The sequence below is a fragment of the Mustelus asterias genome, chromosome 15 (genome assembly GCF_964213995.1).
Source record: "Mustelus asterias chromosome 15, sMusAst1.hap1.1, whole genome shotgun sequence".
NCBI lineage: Eukaryota > Metazoa > Chordata > Chondrichthyes > Carcharhiniformes > Triakidae > Mustelus > Mustelus asterias.
Window position 1 is genome coordinate 73,031,097 of NC_135815.1, and position 20,631 is coordinate 73,051,727.

The following is a 20,631-nucleotide window of genomic DNA, read 5'->3' on the forward strand; positions in this document are numbered from 1 at the left end:
ATAATGTCTTCCTCAGCAGTTACTCGGGTTAAAAAAATGACAAATTTGCAGGTATATCACCTTTTTAATTATGCAGCTTGCATGTAAAAGTGCTTAGTTTCTAATGTTTAATCACTTTTGGGTGTATTCATATAAAACTGTCAATGCAACGGGCTTTTGTACAGTACCTTGCTCAGAATTAGTACAGGTGTAGCCTGAAGTCAGAAGATCTGATTTGACAGCAGAGGGAAGTGAGGTGAGATGCTCTGAAAGAGGCCACCTCTCCCTCCCCTGACTCGGGAGCCTGTCCAGACAGTTGACATCTGATTTGCACTTTTGCACTTTGGTGAAAAAAATGGTTTCTGCTTCAAAGTTAAATTTGTTCTGTGCATTCATTGTTAAATGCCTTAAGTTGGCAACAATGGCATGAAAAATAGAATAAGAAGTTTAACAACACCAGGCTAAAGTCCAACAGGTTTATTTGGTAGCAAAAGCCACACAAGCTTTCGGAGCTCCAAGCCCCTTCAGGTGAGTGGGAATTCTGTTCACAAACAGGGCACATAAAGACACAGACTCAATTTACATGAATAATGGTTGGAACACGAATACTTGCAGCTAATCAAGTCTTTAAGATACAAACAACGTGAATGGAGAGGGCATCAAGACAGGCTAAAAAGATGTGTATTGTCTCCAGACAAGACAGCCAGTGAAACTCTGCAGGTCGACAATCACCAGGCAAGACTGTTCTCTTCCTGTTGGGGAGCACTTCAGCAGTCACGGGCATTCTGCCTCTGATATTCGGGTAAGCGTTCTCCAAGGCGGCCTTCACGACACACGACAGCGCAGAGTCGCTGAGCAGAAACTGATAGCCAAGTTCCGCACACACGAGGACGGCCTCAACTGGGATATTGGGTTCATGTCACACTATTTGTAACCCCCACAGCTTGCCTGGACCTGCAGAGTTTCACTGGCTGTCTTGTCTGGAGACAATACACATCTTTTTAGCCTGTCTTGATGCTCTCTCCATTCACGTTGTTTGTATCTTAAAGACTTGATTAGCTGTAAGTATTCGCATTCCAACCATTATTCATGTAAATTGAGTCTGTGTCTTTATATGCCCTGTTTGTGAACAGAATTCCCACTCACCTGAAGAAGGGGCTTGGAGCTCCGAAAGCTTGTGTGGCTTTTGCTACCACATAAACCTGTTGGACTTTAACCTGCTGTTGTTAAACTTCTTACTGTGTTTACCCCAGTCCAACGCTGGCATCTCCACATCATGAAAAATAGAAACACACAATAGGAGCAGGAGTAGGCCATTTGACCCTTCGAGCTTGTTCCGCAATTCAATATGATCATGGCTCATCCTCTTTCAACACCATACTCGGCGTTCTCTCCATAGCCCTTGACATTTTTAGTCAAGAAATCTATCTAATTCCTCAAATATATTCAGTGACTTGGCTTCCACAGCCTTTTGTGCTACTGGTTCACCACCCTCTTGAGTGAAGAAATTTCTCTTCATCTCAGTCCTAAATGGCCTATTCCATATCCTGAAGGAAGGGTTTCAGCAAGTGGCTGTCAAGAACTCTACTTGAAGATGTGAGGTAATGAACATAAAAAATCAAAGTTAAAAATCTATGAAAATCATGAATACATGCCAGAGGGGCTTGCATTCCACCTTATACTCCCATGTTTTAATCCTGATAACTGACTCGAATTTTGTCCAAATAAGGAAAGTTATTCCAGGTGTTGGTCCTTGACATTTCCCTCTTGCTACCTGATCACCTTTGCTTGGACCACTGCGATACAAAAGATCATTTTGGATTTTTAAAAATGCATTCAGCATTCCACTATAGTTCCCACAGGTGAAACCAACTTTAGATATAATTTTCATGTGAACTGTTTCATGTCAAGCCACTTCAGTTTGAGAAAAATACGAGTTTGCACATTCTTAATTTCCTGTTCAAATTTCAGTTTTTATTCAGTAACATGGAAGCTAACTTGTTTCTTTCCACGAATCTGGTTGGCCTGCTTTGTGATCAAGCTTCCAAATTAATGCCAACAACTGTTTGAAGTCCTGCACATCCTTTCATGTCTTCAGCAATAAACAGCTCAGCGTTCCATCGCTGTCTGTAAGATCTAAACCTGACTGTTGAGTTTCATCTGGAAGACATATTAGACTGCCGAGTGAATTGTATTGGTATTTGTCTGAAACAATTCTTTGTATAAAGTTTGTAGCACTGCAATTCTTGAGATTTGGTTGTTTTTGGAGGGGCAGGCGGAAGAGCAGGAGAGTGTGTATTTGTCCAATCACTGGATCTTGGTATTTAAAATGCTGCAGAATAAAAGTTTAATTTTATAAAAGAAACATTCCAACTTTTGCTCAAAGGAGGTACTTTGCCAGATGTTTCAATGTTAAAGGTGCTGTACAAGTGTAAGTTGTTGTAATGACTTGATTACTTTGTGCTTTTCGAAATCTCTTCCACTCAGCTTGTCAAAGTCCGAAGACAACTGGTTCGCCATGGACACAACATCAAGTAACCACAAGAAGTATTATATCAATGTCTGTCGACCTCTGAATCTAGTTAAAGGATGTGATCGATATGCAGGAGTGTGCCAGATGCAGTATGAAAGAGAAATAGTAAGGATGTATATATAAATATCAATACAAGTTGCATTATGTGAACTGTCAATTTCTGTTTTTCAGTTTTAAACCATGTATCTGGACAACATTCTGAATGTGTATTTGGCAAAACTTAATATGCGTGCAGTTCAAGTTGAGCAAGTTTAGATTTTCCATGATAGGAAAAGTGAACATCAAGAATCTGCTGTTTATAATGTGTTCAATGAACTCCCCAAAATATTGTGCATAGGCGTTGTGATGCAGGATTTGGTCTATTGGATAAACAATGCATTCAATGATCCGTGATGGATGGTTAGATCATGGATTGGAATGGAAGGAAGTAATACTTTGGTCAAAATGAGAGAAGTTTAAGTTGCTATATCATTGCAGTAATAACTTTCCAACAAAATATTAATTCTATGACTTACTGTCAGCTGGAAGTACAGAAACTGTTAACTGATCAGTCAAACTGTTGTACAGTTTGCAAAAACATATAACCATGATGCGAACAAATGCACTGTGTTGAGAGAACATCACCAAGAGTAATTGCACATGCTGTGGCTTCATACCAATGTATTGAACTCTATCTGGTGTTAACTTGCTGTTTAGAACTTTTTTAATGCTATTAGCTGATGGGGCATTTTGCTTGCTGTTAATTTGAAAAAGCAGTAGTTAATCAGTGGATGAGAACTTCTCCGGTCCCACCAATTTCTCCGCACACTCTTGGCTGACTTGATTTCCATTGACCCTTTTCTGGAAGTGCTTGACGTCCGAAACTGTGGTGCAGTTTGGCAGATTATTCATGACTCATGTAACGGGATTTAGTATGTTAAACATTTCTCTCACGAGTGGAATTCAGAATTGTCTTTTCAAGCCTGTTGGAACATAGCAACTATCCAGATGTTTCCTTCCATTTTGATTGTTATAAATAGTTGAGCCGTGCACAATTCGTTTCTCTGACATTCTCTGAAAATGCTGTTTGATTTTCCCTTCTAGCTCAGCAAACTTGCCAAAGGCTTGCATGTGGATATTAGCATGATGGAACATTTCAGTGTTTCTAATGTATAATTGCTTACATAAAGTTTGATTTATCTTTAGGATGCAGTTTATGAAAAAGTATCCATTAGCAATCTGGGAATTGCCAAAAATGGTCCCAAGCTAGAAAAAGATGGACGGATTGTTCTGGAATATATAAATGGTTCTGCATGTACCGATTCAGATAGTCATCTAACCTCTTATACTACCCGTATTCACCTGAGTTGTTCAAAAGAACTGGTAAGCAAATTTCTCTTGCCACCTCTTAATGTTAGATTTTACCAGTTGCTGGTTTTCCCAAGAAAGAGAGCTTTCCTTTGCAGCAGATTTGTCCTTGGTTTCCTTTTAACATCAGTTAGTTTTGGGATTTTCACAGTAACAGGCCTACTTGTGATACCAATAAATAAACTTAAACTAGTTTGCTTCCCCCACATTATCTTATCCTCTTTCTTCCTCCTTTCCAATTGGTTATTTACTATTTGCATTGATTAATATGTGCCCCAATGTTCCAAAGATCCTAAACTTGCCTATAGGCTGATTCAGACTTGATTTTAAACATGCATCTTTCTCTAAATAATTTGTTTTAATATATTTACCACTAACATGGCATCATCCTACAGTTATAAGTGATGAGGTAGCTTTACCTACATTATAAAAAATACTTTTTATAGACTGAGTAAAACTCAGAACTCTGATTTATGTTGCAAATTGAGATACTCTGGACCTGTCATTGCTCCTCGTGAGACTTCATTGTGTGTAGAAAGAGCGAGCTTGCATTTACGTTTTCTCATCCTTAGTATGTCCCAAAGCACTTCATGATGAAAGATACTTTACTGATGGTTAAGCAAATGGATGCAACAGCCTATTTCTACACATTGAGATTCCACAAGCAACAAAATAGATGACTAGAGGTGTTATCTGTAAAAAGTATTTTTCTATAATGTACTCCCTCCTGGACTAGAGGGAGAAATCTAGGCCAGAACTCTTATTCTTTGGATAGTGTCATGACTATCTTGTACAACTTTTTGAAGTTGTGCAAGACATTGGTAAGGCCACACTTGGAATACTGCGTGCAATTCTGGTTACCCTATTATAGAAAGGATGTTATTAACCTAGAAAGAGTGCAGAAAAGATTTACTAGGATGCTACCGGGACTTGATGGACTGAGTTATAAGGAGAGGCTGAATAGACTGGGACTTTTTTCTCTGGAGCGTAGGGGCATAGACAAGGTAGATAGTCAATATCTTTTCCCAAAGGTAGGGGAGTCTAAAACTCGAGGGCATAGGTTTAAGGTGAGAGGGGAGAGATACAAAAGTGTCCAGAGGAGCAATTTTTTCACAGAGGGTGGTGAGTGTCTGGAACAAGCTGCCAGAGGTGGTGGTAGAGGCGGGTACAATTTTATCTTTTAAAAAGCATTTAAATAGTTACATGGGTACGATGGGTAGAGGGATATGGGCCAAATGCAGGCAATTGGGATTGGCTTAGGGGTTTAAAAAAACAAGTTGGGCTGAAGGGCCTGTTTCCATGCTGTAAACCTCTGACTCTATGACTTTGTTTATTGTGTACACGGAGGATGAGTCTTATTTTAGCATCCATATGCAAGATACCACTTCTGCCAGTGTGATGTATGCCCATCACTGTAATAAAGTGTAAACTAAGATTATGCGTTCAAATTCTAGTGCAAGGCTTGAATTTACAAAGGTTTGTATTGCGGTTACTTACTGAGCTAATCTAACGCACACTAAATACTGATATCTTTAGTATTGGGAAAAAGATGGCGTTTATTCCCGAAATCTACTTGAAATAATCCAATGGTCGACATGGATTTTTGGCTTTGATTGCAGTCTTGTGCCTCTGCACAATCCCATCACAAGTAACGTTGTTATTTTTAATTATCTTCTAAATTGTAAATTTTGCAATTGGGAAGAAATGCCAACAATGTACATTGAATTCTGTAAATGTGTCCATGAATTGTAATCTTCTGAAATGCATTTCTTAAGTAATGCATCATTATAGTAAATGCACAGTTAGGAAAGATGTAGAAAGTTTTGAAGATAACACCCGTCCACTTCATCTCTAACTTTCCAAAACACCTAGGCTCCCATTTGCACGAATTTCTGCTTGGCTCTAATGCTTCCTTTCAACTTTGAATCTACAGTGCAGGTATTAGTGGGATTTCACCTTGCTTTCAAAAGGAGTTTATACTCCACAAACTAATCATTATACTCGTTTGGATGGAAATGTTTCACAGGCAAAAAAGCACACCAATTTGGATGGTCACATGTTTGGAAAATAATGAACAAGATATTCAGATTTCTGGTAGGCAAAGTACTGGCAGGAGTGTCAAGTCAAAGTTATCCTTTAGATCGAATCAGTATTCCATTGGTATAAATAGAAACCATTTCTTATAATTGTGTAAGGGTTGCTCTAGGTGACAATATATTAGGAATAATAGCAAAGTATTCCTTGTGTGATGCTAATTGGTTTCATGTACTTTTATAGTCCACCGGCCCAAGGTTCATTGATCTCAAGGACTGTGTGGTCACATTTTTGTGGGAAACTGAAGCAGCCTGTCAAATCACAACTGAAGATTCAAATGAGGTAAATGTGTAATTGCGCTGACCAAGAATCTTAAGTCTTTAGTCACAGATTTGAATGTCAAACTTACTATGAAATAAATACTCTCTTGGGAAAATGTAGTTTTCTTTGAATTTAATGTTTGCCCTGATGAATGTTACAGGGTGTAATTCTGTGTTAAACACTTTCAGAATTTTGTATTTATTAATAGCAAACCACCTGAATTCCAGTTTGCACCAATGCCTATTCACATTATAACCTGTGTTTGCAGACCAACACTGGCTCCTATTGTTGCAACACCTCGACTTTAAAACTCATTTTCAAATTCCCCCCCCATGCCCTTTCCCCTTCCTGTCTCTAATATTTTCCAGCCCCACAACTCTGATCACGGTGCTCCTTCAACTCAGGCTTTTGCACATCCTGATATTCTTCACCATTGATCGTTGTGCATGCACAACTGGACCCCTAAGATGTATAGTTCCCTCTGAAGCTAGCCACCTGTCTCCTCCTCCAGATTTTAAAATCTTTGTTTCGTAATGCAGTTTCTTATTATAAAACTGCCCCATTATCCTTAATTAATACAGATCTCAATTTCATAAGGCATCTCTTTTCATCCCAAATTGCATGCTTTCTTTATTGAGGTGAAGTTTAAAGGAATAAGTCTATTCTTAACCCTCTACCTATTCTTGTATCGGCCACAAGAATAAGTAGAAAAGCTGTGGGTGGAAGAATAATCCATGTTTAAAATATTTGTATATTGGCTATGTCTAATATAGATACATAGCTTCCACTTCAAATGTAAAATTATCTAGTACCAAATTAATCTGCAACAGGTACACAAATTGCATCCAAACACAAATTTGCCGAGTTGCCCTAGATTAGTGGAAACTTTTGATGTTTATTGGAAGTACACTTTGCACTCAGGACTGAGACGTCATACTAAAATTGTTTTGTATCTAACGTTTTAAAATTGAAGACTGATCCGCTGCTTTTCTTAATCCATATCAATAAATAACTCTTCCCCAGCAGCTCCTTAACTCATTCACCTTTTCGTTGATGTAACCCATGATTAGGAGGTTCAGATTTGATGCAGAATTCCAATGGTACCAAAATGTATTGATGCTCCAGAATGTTAGTGATAATAACTATCTATATTATGCTGAAATGTTTTTTCTGTGTGTAACAAGTGTGCCTTTATAAAACCCTTTTTACTTTTGTAAAATGAGTTGCTAAATTGAAGCATCTGTATGATTTTCTTTCCAGAACTGCTCTGTAAAAGATCCCAACAGTGGATTTGTGTTTAACTTTCTGCCCCTGGCTTCAGACACAGGTTACTCCGTGACTGGGAACCGTGTAACATTTAAGGTTAGAATACTGAACATTGACGTTTTGTATTAGATTTATAATTTTAAGTATTAAAGATATGAAATACTAATCTGAAGCATGTTGTTTGGCTGGGATAAAGAATATCAAAGTATTTAGCGTTCTTCACAGCTGGCTACAATTTGACAGGTTCTATTTTTATCTGTCTCTCTTTGAATCAATTTAAAATAAAATGGGCTGGATTTTAAGTGTGCTGTTCATTACATTTTGCCCCTAGACTTTCTAAAGGCTTTTGCACTGGTAGTGCAGTGTGTTCTCGAAAGCATTTGAGACCATGTGAAGAGGGTAAGCAGTTGTATAACTGAGTCATTAAGAAAGAGCGCAGAGCCTGAACTCGAGTATCAGTTGGAATAATTAATTTATTGTCCATTCAGGTGCAAAGAGTATATAATAGAGCAAATAAAAATTGGATAAAGAGGGAGAGAATAAAGGACATAAAGTAAAATTATTTTAGTTAAAATATTCTATAATTGAAATCTGAAAAATGAAACTCCACATTTATTCAAGTTGATTTTCAGTGCCAGAAAGGTGGTTAGGCAGTAATTAAGACTTGTGATGTTAAAAACATGCCTGTGCTGGAATGGACATGGGAGTTTAGTGTGTACATATCAGTTAAGTACAACTTTCACATTATACCATGCATTTTAAGAATCTCTTGGTGAGATACTATTCTTGGGCAACTTTTGAAGTAGCACAGCAACTGGGGAGTAACTCTCCACTTCATACATTTTACATAAATCCACTGTGTCTCTCCCTCAATTGCCTTTAAATTGTATATTTTAGTTAATATTTACTCACCTTTCTCTACTTACCAGATGTACCATTTCACTCATCTCTGCACTAAATTTCATATGTCGTGTCAGTTACCAGTCTGTCCTCTTAAAGTCTCTTGCTATCCTCCTCCTTCATTGCATTTGAATTTTGTGTGAACTGCAAACTTTGAAATGTATTAGATATTCAAGTCCAGATCATTAATATGTTGCCCAAAAAAACACTACTGCATCTTTCGCAATAGGAAATGGTCTCTTCAGGAAGCTGGGAGTGAGGGAAAGTGGTATTTGGTGGTAACATCACACTGGCTATAGAACCAATGGCAGCAGCTATTTGCTGAATGCTCCCCACCTGCCACTTACTCCTGCCTTCACTAATAGCTCTTCCATCTAGGAGTGCTCAGGGGTCATTGACCCGAAATGTTAACTGTTTCTTTCTCCAGATGCTGCCATATTTGAGTATTTCCAGCATTTTCTGCTTTTAGTTCACCTCTCACTGCGTTCAGTCATGTTTCATAGACCACACTTCTAATTTATTTTTCTAGCTAGTTTAATGATTTTCTTTGTGGAGAAAGGCTGATCAGGTTTTTAACGTGACAATCTTTCTTGCACTTTGTATCTATTGTAGTCTAATAACCTAGATTATTCCATTTTTTTTCAAAGCTCAACATCTGTCAGGGTGTAAAAGAGTGTGGGAAAGTGGGCAGCAAGCCAGCAACTGGATGCGAAATAGATGGACAGAAACCGAATCGTCCAGTTGGATTGGAAACATCACTGCAGGTTTCCACTGATGGTTTTATAACTCTCATGTACAAGGGTGAACTGCAAGTACGTTCAGGTAGGGCATGTTCAGACATGAGTTGCAGAGCATTATATAGAATGCATTGAAACTGGCGACGTGGCCCAATTTGGTCCATGAGTGTTTATGCTCAATACAAGTCTCTCTACCCTTTCTTTAACCCCATCTCCATAACCTTCTGGTCCTTTCTACACAATTAGTACATGTGGCTAAAACGGTGCTGGCATGGGCGTGTGTAGCTGATCAGTTTCTAGTGGGTAACATTCATTTGTTACAAATTTTATCATTTCCTTCAATGTATTGTTTTACTAGAAATTCAGCTTTACTTGTTTAAGGTTCTGTATGTTTCTGTATGAATAAACTTTTGTATCAATTAAATGTGCTGGTTTTCACAGCCCTGTTTTTGAATATACCCAAGAGGAATTTTTGGTTATGTCTAAGATGTATAGTTGAGAACTTTAGTATTTTACATGTGGTGTAAATATTCCCATAATCTGAAAATGTTACTGTTACAACCTGCAGGACTTCGCGATACATTTATTATCCGTTTTGTCTGTGATGCTAACACGTATCCTGGGAAGCTCAAGTTTCTGCGAGAAGAAATTAGCGCTACTGCACAGGTTCATGACACCTACTTTGAATTTTATACTGCATTGGCTTGTTTTCCAGCTCCTGTGAACTGCCTTGTCAGTGGTAAGTCAGTGATTTTTAATCCTGTAGAACCAAGTAGCCTGCTGTAGTAGGTATTAAATATTGCTAGTTGAACAGTTCAAATCATCTAAAAGGTACTTGGTTTGTTGAGGTTTTCTTCATTGCAAATTGACCAAATGTGCACTCGCTTTAAGTATTGCAACATTTTGCAAATACAAGGATCTGATGAGCTGCTGTCAATTATTTCTTGCAATGTTTAATAAATCAATTTATTATAATGGATGGAGAATACATGCTTAAAATTATTCTGGGATTTGGGTCACAGCGAATTCTAATAAATTTTATTCTCTACAGTTTTTTAATCTATCTTGATGGAGTGGGGAGGGATGACCATATAAACGCCTGTCTTTGATCTGGTGAATTGCCAGTTTCATGGCTCCCTTTGGGAAATGCCTGACATTTATGCTGTACTGTCCCATTGGAAAATTCAGCTAGCAAATGGCCACTAACATGGGTTATGTGCTTCCCCTTGGGCTGAGCAGCTTGACATACACTGAAGAACTGCTCTTAGACCTGTAACTTGTATTCGTGAACTTTAAAGTGTGCATATTTTAACAAACTTCACCAGAGGATTTTATTTGGAAATAAACTTTACCCATAGCTTGTAAAGTTTTGTTTGTAGAACTGCTTTGAAATCTCTCAACAGACAATATCTTGAAACAGTCCTCCATAATTCGTGGATACCTATAAAATGTGGCAGTGGACTGGCCTAATATCTCAAAGGATATTTGTGAAACTGGGTGACTTGTTTAATGGTGCATCAATAGTGTACGTGTCAAATATTATTGCATGCTTGTGCCAAGGCCGTTGTCCCCTTAATGGGTATGGCTTGCTTGCCAGGGAAAAAATATTAGCTCCTCCACCTTCAGCTTTCTAACTCTTTAAAGATGCACACTGAATATCATGGTTGATGGGAATGCAAAAATATCATATGGAAGTGACTGATCTGTAACTCTGCTACCAGATTGTGTGGCAAAATTTTCCTAGTGTACTGAATATGTACACGTTCTGGTCCAATTTTTGCTGTCAGCCGTGAGCGAATGACACTCTGGTAACAGCTGCTCACAGGCTTTGGGCTCTTGTGTGGCAACCTGTGGTGATTAGAAATCCCTTTCAGGTCCAGCTATTCCAAGATATGTATGAGGTGGGCAAGCACTAATGTGACATCACAAAATATGATTGAAGAATCCTCACTCAGACAAGTAGTCTTAAACCAGAACCAATATAAAATCATGTAAAGAAAGAGGGCGTTGACTGAGAGAAGAGGCAAAAATCTTTTCAAAAGTTACTTTTTAAAAAAAAACTCCAACTATAAAAATCTGAGTAAATTTCATGTTTCTAAAAGTAGATTTTCGGTGCTCGAAAGGTTGTTTGTAAGTAATGATTTGGCATGACATTAAAAATAGCTCATAATTGGGTGGCCAAGCCCTACATTTTACTGGTGTGTTTAGTGATTATATATTGGTACTTCACCATTGTTTTAGCAGCAAATCTCTTGGCAAGATGTCAGTATAGCAAAGTTTGTGGAGGACCAATTTGTTCAAAACCTTCCTGTTTTCTGCACTTCTGAGCATGCTGAAAGTTGCTGTTCAGTTTAGTCCATAATAACGGTGAGCACTGAGCCACCTCAACACCCTTATTGCAAAATCTAGGAAATGAAGCATTTGTGTATCTTGTGAAAAGTGTGGTTTAGTCGTGTAGAAACACCGCTGAACTAAAGTGGGAATCTCTGTTTGGCAATTTGATTGCACAAAAATCAGTTTATATTGGAAAGCAATGTGATGTTGATCAATAAATAAAACATTTCTCTTTGAATCAGAGATGTTTGGTAAATTCACCCCGTATCACATGGTTTGATTTTTTTTTTGTTTCAGACACAGCAGGCAATGAATATGACCTAAGTGACCTTGCAAGAGACAGCGATCCTTGGATTGCAGTAGATACAGCCGAAGATAGAAAAAGGCGTACATTTTATCTGAATGTTTGTAAACCTTTACCTCCAGTTGAGGGCTGCCCAGGTCAGTGTGTAAAGATGGAGTAAAGTTCATTGTTTTCATTGTTAAATAACTTGTCTTATTTCTTAATGCAGTGTAACACTCTGGTGCAGTAAAATGCTGATAGGAATAACAATTTTGGAAACATTAGTCTTTATGAAAGTTAGTTTCTCGTTTTCAGAAGGTAGCCTGATGTATTTAGGCTTATTATAGGAATATAGAACTTGGGAGCAAGAGTAGGCCTTCAGGTGCTTTCCACCGTTCAATGAGACCATAGCTGCTCTGGTTTGTGGTCTTAACTCCACTTTCCTGTCTGCACCCCCCACACCCCATTGACTCCCTGGTCAATCAAAAATTTGTAACTCTTCCTTGAATAAATTCAATGACCTAGACAGTGAAAAAGTGAATCCACATAACTGGTAATCCTCAGAAAAAAAAGCTTCTCATCTCTGTTTTAAAAGGAAGACCTCTTATTCTTAAACTGTATCCCTAGTTCTAGTCTCCCCCATAAGTGAAAACACCCTTCTGGTATCCACCCTGTCAAGCCCCTTCAGAATCTTGTATGTTTCAATAAGATCACCCCTCATTCTTCTAAACTTCAATGGATATTGGCCCAACATGTTAAACCTGAGTCCAGTGAACCTTCTCTGCTCCACTTCTTCTCAAACAATTTTATAAGGAGACAAAAACTGTACACAGTATTTCTGTACAATTTCCTGTACAGCTGCAGTAAAATTTCCCTACTTTATATTCCATTCCCCTTGCAATAAATACCATCATTCCATTTGCCTTTCTGGTCACTTTCTATGTCTGCCAATTAACTTTGATTCATGTACAAGGACACACAGATCCCTCTACCACTGAGTTCTGTCATCTCTCCCCATTGAAATGTACTGTTTTTCTATTCTACCTGACAAATTCATATTTTCCAACATTATACTCCATCTGCCAAATTTTTGCCCACTATTATATCTATTTGCAGAATCTACCTCCTCGCAGCACAGTAGCACAATGGTTAGCACTGCTGCTCCACAGCTTCAGAGACCCAGGTTCGATTCCCAGCTTAGGTCACTGTGTGGAGTTTGCACATTCTCCCCATGTCTGCGTGGGTTTCTTCCCACATTCTGAAAGATGTGCTGGTTAGGTGTATTGGCCCAAACAGGTGCCGGACTGTGGTGACTAGGGGAATTTCACAGTAACTTCATTGCAGTGTTAATGTAAGCCATGTGACTAATAAATATACTTTACTTTTCCTCTTGACAACTTGCTTTCCTACTATCTTAGCATTATCAGCAAATTTAGCTACCATTCATCTGATACCTTCATCCAAGTCATTGATGTAGATTCTAAATAGTTGAAGCTCTGGTTCTGATCCCTATAGCAATCCACTTGTTACAGCTTGCTAAAGGCCCACTTATCCCTATTCTGCTTCCTGTCAGCTAACCAATCCACTACCTGTGCTAATGTGTTACCCTCTACACCATGTAATCTTAGCTTGTGGAAGTGGAACCTTATCAAATGCCATTTGGAAATCCAAGTACAGTACACCATATCTACAGGTTCCCCTTTTTCCACCTTATTAATTCCTCAAACAATTTTAATAAATTAGTTGAACATGATTTCCCTTTCACAAAGCAATGTTGACTCTGCCTGATCTAAATATCCTGGTGTAACCTCATTAATAATGGATTCTAGCAATTTCCTATGGCAGATGTTCGACTAACTGGCCTGTAGTATCCTGCTTTCTGTCTCCCTCTGTTCCTGAGTAAAGGTGTTACGTCAGCTGCTTTCCAATCCACTGGAAACCTTCCAGAGTTAAAGGATTGTGGTACATTATAACCAATGCATCTACTATTGCTGTAGCCACTTCTTTTAATAACACTTGGCTGCAAGCCATCTTGTCCTGGGGACTTTGTCAGCCTTTAGGTCCAATAGTTTTCCTAGCACTTCTTCCTAGCGATAGTGATTGTTTTAAGATCCTCCCTCCTGTTCGCTTTGGATTTTCAAGTATCTTTATGAACTTTTCTAAGTCTTGTACAGTGAAGCCATCTGCTCAATGTTTCTGCTATTTCCTTGTTTTCCATTATTAATTCCTCAGACTCACTTTAGAGGATCAAAAGCTTTAGCTTTTTTCCTATTTAAATACTTTTGCCATCTGTTTTTGTTACTCACTAGCTTCTTCATACTCAACTTTCTCCCCCTTTATTTATAAGTTATTTTTTGCTGTTAAAATTTGACCTACCACTAATCTTTGCCAATTTGACCAGTGTTTCTTTCAATTTGATAGAAGCCAGATGACCAGTTGGTTAATCTCCTCAGTGACTGTCGTGTTTTGTAAGAGTTTGTAAAAGCATCTTGTGACATTTCATTGCATTAGAGGCACTATATAAATACAGGTTGTTACTGTATTGGATGTGGCTCCTCAGCGTAGCACATACCTTTTTAAATTTGATCTTCCACATTCTTGAAGTGTGTTTCATTTATATCCTTACTGCTTATCCCTCTATTCTGTTATTTGTTTTGATATGTTTGGATATTCTCTTCTTTCATTGTATGAGTAACCCACCTTTCAGGCTCTTAGTGTCCAAAGAAAGATGGTCTTTTTCGAGAAGTCTTGCAGCACAAATAATTTTGAAATATATTTCTCCCAATGTCTGGTGATTTCTGCCCAGTTCTGCCCATGTAGGGGAGGAGAGCAGGCTACATTTATATTAATGATAGAATATGCAATACTCCTATATGCCTATTATCTTATGGCTCTGTGCAGCAAAAACTAATGGTTGTCACAAACAGATTACCCATCTGGGATCTGCAGATTCCACCAGCTTTATACAAGCAATTATTCTGAAAGATCTCAAACCTTTTGAGGGAAACACAAGGATGGATTGTAAATTAAATTATGTTGCTCTACAGGTGGTGCTATCGGATCTTGTGTAAAATATGCTGATAAAAGCCAGAACTTGGGTTACATTCAGATGCGTCCACGGGCTGGGACTGATGGTTCCCTCAGTATTGTATATCTGAATGGTGATAAATGCAATGACCATCAGCAATATTCTACACGTATTCTCTTCCAATGTGATGAAAACTCAGTAAGTTTGCCTTTTTAAAAAAAAAAATACATTAAGACTTATGGCCATGTTAACGATGTTTAATCATTGCAAGAAATACACAATTATTTTCATATGCAGTGAATAATTCAACTTGGAGCTATCGTTTGCTCTTAACCGCCAGAGACTGATCTCTGGGAAGGTCTGATCTTATTGTCGCTGTTTGAAGTACTTGTGTCCTGTGGGTCTCTGACATTCAGGAACCCAAGACTGTGCTTAAATCTCTGAATCAAGCTATCCAGATCTGCATTAGTGTTTGTTTACCAGTTGTAATGTATTTCCTTCCGAACACCACTAACTTGCACAAAAAATCCTGGTGTGGGTTAATGACAATTATGGTTTAGGGACTTGCAAAGATACTACTGAAATTAAACTGGTTAAAACTCTATGGATCATCATCCTGGTTCATTTGCTGGTCTAAAAGTGTATTTCTTTTCAATGATTTTAATCCTTTTAATACTGTTGTCCTCTGTACACTCCTCCTTTTATTGTTAATTTTGAGGAAGGGTATTTGAGTTACATGAGGCGGTTCTGTGGCCCATTAAGTCTGTCAACTCTTTGAAAGAGCTATCTAATTGTTTCCACTGCCTTTCTCTTTCACTGTAGCTCTATAATTCTTTCCTTTTCAAGTCTATCCAATTCCTGTTTTCAAGGTATTATTGAGTCTGCTCCCACTGAGCTTTCAGGCAATGCATTCTGGGTCACAACAACTTGCTGTGTTTTAAAAACATCTCTTCTCCCTCTGGCTCTTCTCCTATTTTCTGTTTTTAAGGTAATTTTCAGTAGGTCATTCAGCCCTTTGAATGCCCTGCTCTGCCATTCAGTATGATTGTGGCTGATCGTTGGATTCCCGTGCTTACTCAATTTATTTCAGAAGTGAAATAGAGATTTCTATATTTTAAAGGTGCCAAGGGATATGGGGAAAGCATGGGAATTTGGCATTAAAGATCAGTCATGATCAACATTTCCCAACCTATTAATTTAAATAATAACCAACCATTCTGTTTCTTTGTCTGAAGTGGATAACATTGCACTTATCTGCATTATACTGCAATGGCCATGTATTTGCCCACTCGATAAATCACCTTGAAGCCTCTTAATAGCCTCACCACTTGCATTCCCACCAAGTTTCATGTCATCAGCAAATTTGGAAAACTTGGGCCGAGCTTTCCCAAAACGTTTAAGTGTCATAATGGTAAGAAAATGGGAGTCTTCCATGCTCAGCATTGCAATCTTCTGGCACTGTCAATTTTTTTGACAACTGGGAACTTTGTGCCGGTTGTGGGGTAGGGGATCAAATACGCTAGTGAAGCCAGCTGCAGAGTGCTTGGGCACCATTGCATAGACCCGACCTGCTTGTGAACCGGGATGCCCCTTGATGGCAATGATACTATTACCGTCTACACTGACATGGGCAGCCACCATCGGGGCATCAGGACCCTCCTGATGAGTCCTCTGCATCATGACCTCCTCTGCAGGCCCCACTCAGGCCCCATCTGCTTGGCACTGCCCTGGCATACTTAGGGTGCCAGGTGGGCACTACCCAACTATGCCGCTGACCACCGGGGCTTCAATGGCCTCCAATTCCCTCCAGCGCTTGGTCCCCACTACTGCAGAGCAATAGTGATTCTTGCCGGTGTGATATCTCACCAGCGAGGGTGGGAAGCATCTGGGAGGGGGGAAGCAGCTGTGCCGGACCCGCTAATTGTCTGCAGATCCAGGCAGTCCTGTGTTAGTGAGTTTCGCATCTTTGTTCTCGCCAGTAAAACAGGGCTGGGAAGATAGCAATCTGATTCGCGCCGGACCCCACATGCGATCCTCCCGGCTCACCACGCTGATCAACTGTCAAGGTGCACCCAATATATTTGGTTCCTTTATCTAAATCATCGATATACATTGTGAATAGCTGAGGCCCAAGCACTGATCTGTACGCTGCCCCACTAGTCACTGCCTGCTTCTTTGGAGAAGACTGATTTATTTCTTCTTCCTGTCGGCTAGCCAATTCTCCATGTCAGTATATTACACCCAATCTTGTGCTTTAATTTTGTACACTCACCTCTTATATGGGACTTTTATCAAAAGCTTTCTGAAAATCCAAATACACCACATCAGCTGGTTCTGCTCTCTTTATTTTGCCAGCTACATCCCCAAAAAAACTACCGTAGGTTTGTCAAACATGATTTCCCTTTCATAAATCCATGTTGATGTTGTCGAGTGACTTGATATTTTCTAAGCGTGCTGTTATCACATCCCTTCTAATAGACAGTAGCATTTTCCCTGCCACTGATGTTAGGCTAACTGGTCTGTAACTCCGTTTTTTCCCTTTTTTTTAGACAGGTTCCATTTACCACTTTCCAGTCTGCTGGGACTGTTGAGATCACCTATTAAATCACCTTAAATCTGAGCACATGTGTTACTGGCCTAATAGACTCCTTTAAAACCCCTCCTAATTTGAATGTTCTGTTAAATTCCCCTTAACCTTCTCAAGTCTTAAAGAAAACAATGTGAGCTTCTATAAGTTCTGCACATAACTGAAGTCTCTAATTCTGTATGTTTCCACTACAGGTAACCTTTGTATATGGTTAAAGAAGAAAATTGATAGCTTTTTAGTGACCATTGACGCAAGTGAGATTAATCTTGTTTATGAAATTTAGGATAATAACTGTATTCTCTTCCTCCCTGCAGGGGTCCCCTATATTTGAGGAAAAGGATGAGTGTGAATTTCTCTTTGTGTGGAGAACTCCATCTGCATGTCCAATTCGTAGAGCCCAAGGTATTTGACGATATAGATGGACCTGGGAAGCACATGGCGATAATTTACAATAGTTTAATTGTATTTCTGCCTGTATAGGCTATTCATTCTTGTCCATCAGGAAACCATGCCATAGGGAATCTTCAGAATCCATTCAGGAGGTATCTAAATTAAAGGTCAAAGCCAGCTTGTGCTGGCTTTCCACGATATCTTTTTAATCAGCTTGCAGCCATCGTTTGTGCAACAGTCTGAGGTTAAACCAATCTTTGTATATTTAAGCCAAAAGTCAACACCCCCCCCCCCCCCCAGGTCAAGCAATGATGTGATTTTAAAATCCTTGTTTTTGAATATCTCCAAAGTCTTGTCCCTTTCCTGTCTCTGTAATCCTCTGCAGCCCCCACTAACCTCATATCTATTTGCAAATTTTGATCTCTTGAGCATCCCTGATTTTATGTTTTTCCATTTTGCGGAATGTGAATGTCTGCTGGCTAGGCCAGCATTTATTGCCCATTCCTAGTTGTCCTTTGGAAGGTAGTGGTGAGCTGCCTTCTTGAACTGCTGCAGTTCCGAGGTGTAGCTGCACCCACAGTGCTGCTTGGGGAGGGAATTCCAGGATTTTGACCCAGTGACAGTGAAGCAATGGCAATATATTTCAGTCAGGGTGGTAAGTGACTTGGAGCGACACCTCCTAGTGGTGATGTTCCCAGGTATCTGCTGACCTTGTCCTTCTAGGTGGTTGTGGGTTTGGAAAGTGTTGCTTAAGAAACCTTGGTGAGTTCCTGCAGTGCATCTTGGAGATGGTGTGCACGGCTGTCACTGTTTATCAGTAGTGGGGGGATTGAATGTTTGTGGAAGGGTAGTAATCTAAAGGGCTTCTTGAGTGTTGTTGGAGCTGCACTTCATCAGACTTGTATTCTTTTGTTTGATTGTATAGCTCAGCATTTCATGAATTTTGCTGCTCAGCGTTGATTGGACATTTTAACATTTACAAAAAATGTCATCTTCAACTTCATCCTTGCAATTTCGGCACCATTCATGGACTGAGATATTTTCCTTCCTGGGTATCAATCCTTACATTTTTCTGCATTAAGTTTCATCTGACTGTTTGCTCACCTGTTCATTTTGTCCAGCTTGCTCTAATTTGTGGACTGCTTCCTCAGATTTCACTGCTTCCCTTTAAATCCATTCTGAGATCTGCCCATCTAGATCCTGGACCACTTGAATCCAAGGTCCAAAAATTGCTTTGAGTTTTAGAATTCAGGTCATTAATGTAAATTACAAAATGTAGTTGACACAGCACCAATTCTTGAGTCACCCCACTCAACACTCATTATAACCTTTTCTCCCATGTAAAAACATTTAAAAAGTACCTGTTTTTAAAAAATCATTCCTTAAAGTTGGTGGAATTACTCGATGTATTAAAGTTAGTGATTCCAATAAGCATTAGAGAAATTATTTTAGCTGCCTTGGACAGGTTTTATTTGGAATATTAATTGTCAAGTCAATACATTTTAACCATGAGCATGCTTTCTTCTCAAGGTGCAAACTGTCAAGTTAAGGATCCCAAATATGGTTATGTGCTTGATTTGCACCCACTTGCCAATAAAGATCAGATGGTGAAGGTCGATGAATATGAATATTACTTCAGAGTTTGTGACCAGTTGAGCGTTGACTGTGGAACTACTTCAACCAGTCGGGAAGATTCCGTATCAGCATGTCAGAAAAAGTTAAAGCCTCCTTCCGCGAAGGTAGCAGGTATGTTTCCCCTTTCGATATGAAATTATATAATTCAATGTTTCTTTTAAGAGGTCTATGTGCCCAGGTTTTTCTTGACATAATCAGTGCTTTAATTAAATAACTGGAGGCAAGCAATTTATTTTAAAATCCACTTGACCTTCCCTTGAGAGGGCTCTTGCTTCTTGAAGAGTATGTTATAAAACATTTGGTAGTTTATAGCATAAATTAACTTGATTAAGCAGTGCTTGTTTAAATCCAACAGACTACTTGTTAGTAAAACAGTAACGGTAGTACTGACATTTTGCAATACCAGCTTGCTAGCAGAAAACTAAAGGTAATGCAGAGCTGTGTGACCAAAGTAGTAATTGTTGAGATGTTGGCAGTTGCCTGAGATTGATAACCATAAAGTAAAGTTAAAGTTTATTTATTAGTCACAAGTAGGCTTACATTCACACTGCAATGAAGTTGCTGTGGAAATCACCTCGTCACCACACTCCAGCGCCTGTTCGGGTACACTGAGGGAAAATTTAGCATGGCCAATTCACCTAACCTGCACATCTTTTGGACTGAGGGAGGAAACCGGAGCACCCGGAGGAAACCCACGCAGACACGGGGAGAATGTGCAGACTTCGCACAGTGATCCAAGCCGGGAATCGAACCCAGGTCCCTGGTGCTGTGAGGCAGCAGTGCTTGCCACTGTATATTCATCACTGTCCCCAATTTTTATCAGTTTTACAAAGGTCACGTTCTTTGCAAAATTGTGTTCTTTTTAGCTGCTCCATCTCACCTTTGTAATGTGGGGTCCTTGTCACCTAATACTGAGGTAAAAATGTGTTGTTATAAATTTTTGTCCCTTTCTTGTTTCATGTGATTTTACCACTTGAGATATCCAAGTGATCTGTGGCCTTAAGAGGATAATATTGTAGCTACAGGGTTCCCAAGTAACTTTCTGTATGTGTCAATGTGAGCAGAGCAGCTTGCAATATGGACAAAGTCAAATGTTAGAAAGCACTCAACATTTTGTCTTTCTATACAAAGTGCTCCTTGGTTTATTTTTGCTGATCCCTAACGGAATCTGTGGTTATATCCAATTGGAATTTATAAGCCGCCATGAAATCCAGATTCACTAAATTGAAATCATTGCAGAGATTTTTTTTCTTGTAG

The 20,631-nt window shown here is 39.1% G+C and overlaps 1 protein-coding gene across 1 annotated transcript in view; it reads left to right on the forward strand.

Moving 5' to 3' along the window:
* igf2r (insulin-like growth factor 2 receptor) overlaps window positions 1-20,631 on the forward strand; it is a 175,573-nt gene that overhangs the window by 92,635 nt on the left and 62,307 nt on the right. Inside the window, exons 18-27 of the mRNA XM_078230119.1 lie at window positions 2,467-2,617; window positions 3,698-3,874; window positions 6,137-6,235; window positions 7,475-7,576; window positions 9,028-9,202; window positions 9,686-9,856; window positions 11,749-11,892; window positions 14,782-14,960; window positions 17,664-17,751; window positions 19,270-19,485. Of these exons, the coding sequence (XP_078086245.1) occupies window positions 2,467-2,617; window positions 3,698-3,874; window positions 6,137-6,235; window positions 7,475-7,576; window positions 9,028-9,202; window positions 9,686-9,856; window positions 11,749-11,892; window positions 14,782-14,960; window positions 17,664-17,751; window positions 19,270-19,485 (1,502 nt within the window). The remainder of the gene's footprint in view (window positions 1-2,466; window positions 2,618-3,697; window positions 3,875-6,136; window positions 6,236-7,474; window positions 7,577-9,027; window positions 9,203-9,685; window positions 9,857-11,748; window positions 11,893-14,781; window positions 14,961-17,663; window positions 17,752-19,269; window positions 19,486-20,631) is intronic.